This window comes from Perkinsus marinus, assembly GCF_000006405.1.
Source record: "Perkinsus marinus ATCC 50983 genomic scaffold scf_1104296951958, whole genome shotgun sequence".
NCBI classification, from domain to species: domain Eukaryota; phylum Perkinsozoa; order Perkinsida; family Perkinsidae; genus Perkinsus; species Perkinsus marinus.
The window spans coordinates 1-7,173 of record NW_003209085.1 but is presented as its reverse complement, the minus strand read 5'-3'; the positions used below and the strand labels follow the sequence as shown (position 1 = coordinate 7,173).

Sequence of the window (7,173 nt, the reverse complement as noted above, 5' to 3'; positions counted from 1 at the left end):
ATTGTGCCGGCCAGAAGGCCTACTCTGGTCGTGGTGTCCCAGGAGGCAACGACAGATTGATTGTAGTTCATCCTTGTGAGAAGCCAAAAATCTTTGGCGGTGCTTCCAGGTTTCAAGGGCATGGTGTCTCACCATTGGTGAGACCAGGATTGTAGGTTGTAGCTTTATTTTTCTCGACCATCTACAAGAAAAACAGGCTTATCTGATCGACGTTACGTAGACAATGTATGCATAGCCAACCACGAATATCAATATCGCTATATAGTATACACACAGAACCAAGGCATACTCCCCTAGCTGCTGCCGCATGCCCCCAACTGCAGCACCCTTTGGCTAGATAATCTAGCCTAGATTCTAGCCACTAGAATCACAATCCCCAGTACCTCCATTCCCATTGACCCGCATATTCGCATTTTATGCTCAGAACTTTGTCCACTCCTCAGCAAACTGTACGAGAGTAGCCCCAGAAATAAAGGTCGAAAGAAAAACATTACCAAACTACAACCTGTACACTCAGTAAAGCCGATTTAGCAGTACGAAGATGGATAATCCAATATGTCGTGATCTACTCAAAACGTTCCCAATCGTTCCCAGTTCATCTCCGAACGTACTACATTCAATGTAGCCGATGAACTTTCGATTTAGCAATCACTTCGTAAGAAACCAAAACCTTCCGCATAGTTGATCTTCCTACATCTTGCGCACTTGCAAATTCTTTAGCAAAGATTTGCCCTGAGATTTCAACCTCAGACGACACAGTGAAACCGTGAAGGCGAGCGAATGCTCTGCCCTGCAAAGGCGGGCATTGCCCTGGAAAAAAGGAATTACTCTTCTATGACGAATTGGAAAATTCTAATTGCGAATATGATCTTCCAAATATGTGTTTTGACGAAAGTGGTGGTATCAAAAACAAGCTGGTTGTTTAAAATGTGTAGTCCTTACCACGACTCTCGGCCCTGTTCCGAGACGAGGTCGGTCTATGACCTCCGTCGGGTTCCAGTTTGGCGATGAACCGCGAATGATCAGCCCGTATCTACGGGTTGATTACTCAAAGGTCTAGAAAGTGTTACTGATGATGCTGTGTTAAACCTCTCGAAGGCCATAGCAATCCCTGCTAGGCTACATACATCAGGAGAGATGTTGATTCTGTATAGCACTGAAGGCACTGAGTGGCATAGGGGGGATGGGACTCATGGGGAGTTTCGCCCGTTCAACGTGAAGTGGCGTAATACTCTGTATAAATTTAAGACGTGTGTCTTTTCATGACCGATTACACAATTATTTTCTGGAAAGTGAGTCATGAAATATGTTTTCACTAGTGTTTTTCACATCACGGATGAAACTCCATAGTATATGTCATTATCGGGTTTAAAGAGGCCTCAAGACACTTTCCTTGCATCATCAGTTCCCGGTCGTTTCCGACCAAATGCTACCAGCCACCAAGAAGTTGCGTCGAGATGATAGCCTAGGAGGCGGCGTTGACATGTCATGTTCGACCGATCAAGGTGAGTACTTATAGGTGAATGTCCATACCACCCCTTGGTCAACTCTCAGCAGCCTGGATCACTCGGACCAGTTTCCTTCCTCGCTTCTTGTGTTTATACCTAGACGAGCACGACATAATGTCTTTCACTTCTACCTGTATGAGTATCCTAATTGAAGGTCGACCCATGAGAGGCCAAGTGCTGGACTCCCGCAGAATATGTGTAGGATGGGAAGGGGAGTAAACTTTGGTACAATTTGGATAGTCTAGACCGCTTGATATGTGGTGGCTCAGTCTTGAACCCAAACTGGACGTGTTGTTTGTCAGAGAAGGTGTGGTATGAGTTTTACACTGCGGAGTCGATCATCCTCCTGTTTGGGCCATACAACAGGCGGAGAAGTTGAGGTGATTGAACCACAACTATTGGTGGAAGAGATGTGCTGTAATTGTGGGAAACCTGTCAGGTCGGTGTGTGGGAGGCGGTATATCTTCGAAAGTCGTAGAGGTTGTATTGATTAATACATATATTCAGATTTGCTGAGCACGATGGTAAGTGTTGGTCTGTGATGGTATACCCTGATAAGGAGCCCTGCAATCCACCTAGACTACACACAAGGAGGCCTCCTGGGAAAGGAGAAGCGGGAGAAGCTTTTATCGCGAGGATATTATGTAATACTTGTGTACATATCAACACGTGTGTTAATGGAAAAGCTCAAACTCTTGAATGGATGTATATCTATCGGAGATCCAATAATTCTCGTTGCTCTGGAAGTATTTGATCCTCTCATCTAGCTTAGAAGTTGTTCACATTGGAGTATGGTAGTGAAATCAGGTGATGCTACCAACAACAAGTCATCCAACGAAGAACAGTCGTTCGCCAGCTTCAACTATCTACATCCAATTGGTTACTATTCTGATGATGACTCTAGTAGTGATAGTGACTTTGGCTGATACCAACATTCACGTATGTTTCGTAATGGAGTGGTATGGATTTGCGTGAAGTGAATCCGAGTATAGAGTCAATCTATCTTGGGGTCATGGGAGTAGAAACAAGCGCACATGAACTCTCTACTCGCCTTACATATTCGATGGTGAGATGAATGCCAACCTGCCATAACAACTCGTGTCATCTGTCGCTACTCCCTCGTTAATTCTGTGCATCTTTACATTCGAGATTTCGTACTAGATTCACTCGGAAAAGACAATTAATACATAGACGAGCTCGTGAGGAAGGGTCGGATTGCACTTTTAAGGATTGATGTGAGAGACGGTATAAAATAACCAAACGAGCCTAAAAAAGAGCTATTCAGTATCGCGTGGTGAAATCCTTAACATGAGGTATTCCGAGCTGGAGAGATATCTGAAAGATTGTAGAAGTGTAGTCGGTAAAGCGGTGACTTAATCAGCGTGAGGTCGTAGGTTCGAGATGAGTCAATACTTTTATTCCAACATTTTTACCTAATACAGATCCTGTTGAGAAATAAATGTCAACCAATCGTGAAAAGCCCTTCTGTAGCGAGTCTTTCATTGCTAAGTAAAGTGTAGAGGTTGGTCAATATGGGAGTTTTCAGCTTAACGACTAGTAAGTGAGTCTTTTTTCTTCTGCTAGTTCTCGTGTCTAATCTCACTAGGGGTGTGTAAAACGCTGTCAGGATACGGGCGATTCTGTTCAGTAAGTTTGGTATGTTGGATAGTACTCTGGATGGTACTACGGAATGTCGCAGGTACGAATCGTTGATAGTGCATATATACATCTTTAGGCATGAGCAAATCTTTCTCTTGAACAAGTTATATGACAAACTGTGAATCGATACCCGTACAATCAAGCGCAGAATCACAAGTTGCTGACGAATGTACAATCATGGAGGCTCAGTTCGATTATGGGTTGCCAGTGGCGCCTGGGCTACCAGACTCCGATGGCGCACTGGGGCATCAGTACAACCTCAAGCCTCAGTGCAATGAGGACCCCGTGGAGGAAGGTCGATATCATCAGTACGACCGAAGTAGCTTCAACCACGACGAAGTGCTGGCATCAGCTTACTTGCTAATAAGGCGATCCCGCTCGAGGGGCATTCTGAAGCTATTCCAATGAGTCATATCAGGAGTCATATGCATGCTACAGGATGTGAGAAACTCGCTCGTGTGTATCATACCAAGAATCCCTTCAGCAGTCGTCGTGGAAGTTGAGTTCAGGCTAAGCAATACGTGGTTCAACCCAGTACTTTCGACAGTGCACAGGTGCTTGCATTCACGAGACTGCAAATTGAGTATCAGTAACTGTGTGAAGGCAAGAATGAGTATGAAGAACATCACCATCAAGGTGATGAGAGGATCGTCTCAATCTGGATGGGAAACACAATCCTCCATACACCTGAGAATAGATGAATCAAATACTGCGTGAAGAGGGTCGACGTATCACTTTCTAGCATCGAGCCACACCGCATTCCGATACAGCCTTGTCTCGATCTGGTTCAGATCATCTGAACCCAGACACTTGATGCCGTACATTTTCACGGATTGAGCTCTATTATACAAGAAGATCGAACTATCTATCAGGCAACCGAATCTCCGTATAGCACGATCTTATTCGCTGCCCGAAACCACTTGCCCCGCGTGTACATTCTTGCGCATCGATGGCCCCATGCCGAAAACCATAACACAGACTTGATGTACCAGTGCTGCACTGGCAGTGCATGTTAAAAAGAGCGAGAAACCGTTACTTTGTGAGATGGATCAGAAATGAGCATTATAATCAAACTCCAAGCCACGCTGACGGTCTGCAGTACATCAGGGATTCATATGGAGCCTGCGACCATCAATCTAGCCGCATCTTCCCCCGCAGGAATTCGATAACAACGCTTGGACGTTGATTACTGCAAAGGCCACGCTGAATCGCAAGTTGATAAGAGCCATGACCATGGCCATAGCGCATTATTCAAGGCAATCGTTGTTGTACTTACTTCGATAAATGGCCCATGCGCAATCGATATCACTCTCAGGTTTATCATAGCACTACAGGCATCCTTCGTTTCTGTGTCCAACCAGGGGATATCACAAGGTGGAGCTCAGAATAGCTCTCGAGTGCTATGAAGCATCGTCCCTTGTGTAATCACACCGGAAGCACATCAGCAAATGAAGACGGTCTTTCTGCGGTGGATCGTGTTATGGCGCTGGTTCCGCTCACAGGCAGGAGCTATAATATTATCATGAGTCTTAGCTTGTAGAGAGTAACATGGATGATATGCCAATGTGCGATGTGGGATGGAGTGGGATCTCTGTCATCTATGATCTTCGTAGGTTGACGTATTCTGTTTCAGATCTTATATTTGTTCTTTTATATGTCGACAATGAGTTTAACAAAATGGATAGTCTTCCTATCCATAGCATGGTCTGCACTGACTGTTCCAGTGACGACTAGTACCACTCCCTCTCTATCTAGCCAGCGTTCGGTTGGCTTCTGCGTCGCTGACAGGAAGGTGTTCCCCAGCCTTCTTCCATCTGGCCAGATAACTACCGAGTCCTTCAGTTTCACTGACTATGGTGTATGGTATCTAGCTGGCTACTCTAGTGATGATGGTATCCGCATGCTTTGGAGACTCGAATGCAACCAATGGTTACCTGTTGCTGAGAAGGCTCTCTCTAATATCGAGGCTTCAGGCAACGATATGTTCGTGTTCGGCATCAGCGAGGGTGACGTTGTCGTTTTCGATCCGGAGAGTTACAATGCTTATCGTACAATAGCTCTGGCGGATCCTTCTAAGGAATACACGGGAGTCACCTTTGATCAAGACTCGAATATTCTATATGTAACTGAGAAGGCTACTGGGCGGATTGCTCGGTTCATAGGTCAGGGGGGAGTGTGGACTCCAATTGACCCCTTGAATGGTTCGGATGTTCTCATCGAGCCCACTATTTTGCGTTTCACACTCGGTAAACTTTACGTTAGAGTGAATGGCGGCGTTGCCTATGCTACAATGGACGGGTCTGTGAATCCTCAGTGGTCTTTTGTTCCACTGGATATTCAAGGTGACCAGAGCTTTACTGCTGCTCCAGACGGTTTCCTCTACTACCGTAAGTCTATCGACTCGGTCTATCGTCTCCCATTGGATAATCTGATCGGCGCGGGTGAACTTTACGCTGGTGGATGCGGCTGTGGTCTGGCGCCAAATCAAGTGTGTAGCTCGGGCAACGGCAATCTTGTGAACTTCAATCCCACTGGAGGCATTGTCATGCAAGACTACTCCGAGGGACCTGACTTCCGCTTTCTTAACTGGTGTGGAGATTTCTGCACTTCTACTACGACTAGTGGTCCCTCGACCAGTATCATTCCAACCCGTGGTCCTCGAACAAGTACAACTTCAACAACCCGTGGGCCTGTGTTCACTACCACAACTCCTGGTCCTCTGACCACTAGCACTACGAGTGGTGGCCATACGACTAGTACTACTACTTCCTCACCAACTGGGCGGTGTTCGGGCGATTTCTGCGTCGCTGACAGGAAGGTGTTCCCCAGTCTTCTTCCATCTGGCCAAATAACTACAGAGTCCTTCAGTTTCACTGACTATGGTGTATGGTATCTAGCTGGCTACTCTAGTGATGATGGTATCCGTATGCTTTGGAGACTCGAATGCAACCAATGGTTACCTGTTGCTGAGAAGGCTCTCTCTAATATCGAGGCTTCAGGCAACGATATGTTCGTGTTCGGCATCAGCGAGGGTGACGTTGTTGTTTTCGATCCGGAGAGTTACAATGCTTATCGTACAATAGCTCTGGCGGATCCTTCTAAGGAATACACGGGAGTCACCTTTGATCAAGACTCGAATATTCTATATGTAACTGAGAAGGCTACTGGGCGGATTGCTCGGTTCATAGGTCAGGGGGGAGTGTGGACTCCAATTGACCCCTTGAATGGTTCGGATGTTCTCATCGAGCCCACTATTTTGCGCTTCACACTCGGTAAACTTTACGTTAGAGTGAATGGCGGCGTTGCCTATGCTACAATGGACGGGTCTGTGAATCCTCAGTGGTCTTTCGTTCCACTGGATATTCAAGGTGACCAGAGCTTTACTGCTGCTCCAGACGGTTTCCTCTACTACCGTAAGTCTATCGACTCGGTCTATCGTCTTCCATTGGATAATCTGATCGGCGCGGGTGAACTTTACGCTGGTGGATGCGGCTGTGGTCTAGCGCCAAATCAAGTGTGTACCTCGGGCAACGGCAATCTCGTGAACTTCAATCCCACTGGTGGCGTTGTCATGCAAGACTACTCTGAAGAATCTGACTTCCGCTTCCTTAACTGGTGTGGAGACTCCTGCACTTCTACTACAACCAGTGGAGCTCTAACTAGCACTACTACTGCTCCAACTAGTGGTCCCACGACTAGCGCTGTTATTACTACAACGGCAAGCACTACAGTGCCTACTAGTGGTGTTGAAACTTCCAAGACTTTTTCTCCTCACCTGTCATGTGATGGGTTTTGTGCATCTCAGGTTCCGGGATCTTATTGTAAGTACTGGGCTAACCCCAGTGTCTGTTGGGGTTCCAACACTCCATGCAGCTGCTCCGATTGAACTTAGTGGAGCAGAGTACTCAAGCTCCGCTAACGGACTGAACCAGCGTCCTTGCCGCATTTTTTGAGATAAGGGTTGCTCTTTCTCCCAAGTATTTTCTGTCCTGTTTGCGATTAACTT

At 46.4% G+C, this 7,173-nt stretch overlaps 1 protein-coding gene across 1 annotated transcript; it reads left to right on the top strand.

Annotated features, from left to right (window-relative positions):
• Positions 1 to 4,830: 4,830 nt before the first annotated feature.
• Positions 4,831 to 7,053, top strand: Pmar_PMAR009700 (hypothetical protein; the record flags this gene model as incomplete). The annotated part of the gene is made up of 1 exon (XM_002777341.1): positions 4,831 to 7,053. The coding sequence occupies one exon, from the start codon at positions 4,831 to 4,833 to the stop codon at positions 7,051 to 7,053; it is 2,223 nt and encodes a 740-aa protein (XP_002777387.1).
• Between the last annotated feature and the right edge of the window lie 120 nt (positions 7,054 to 7,173).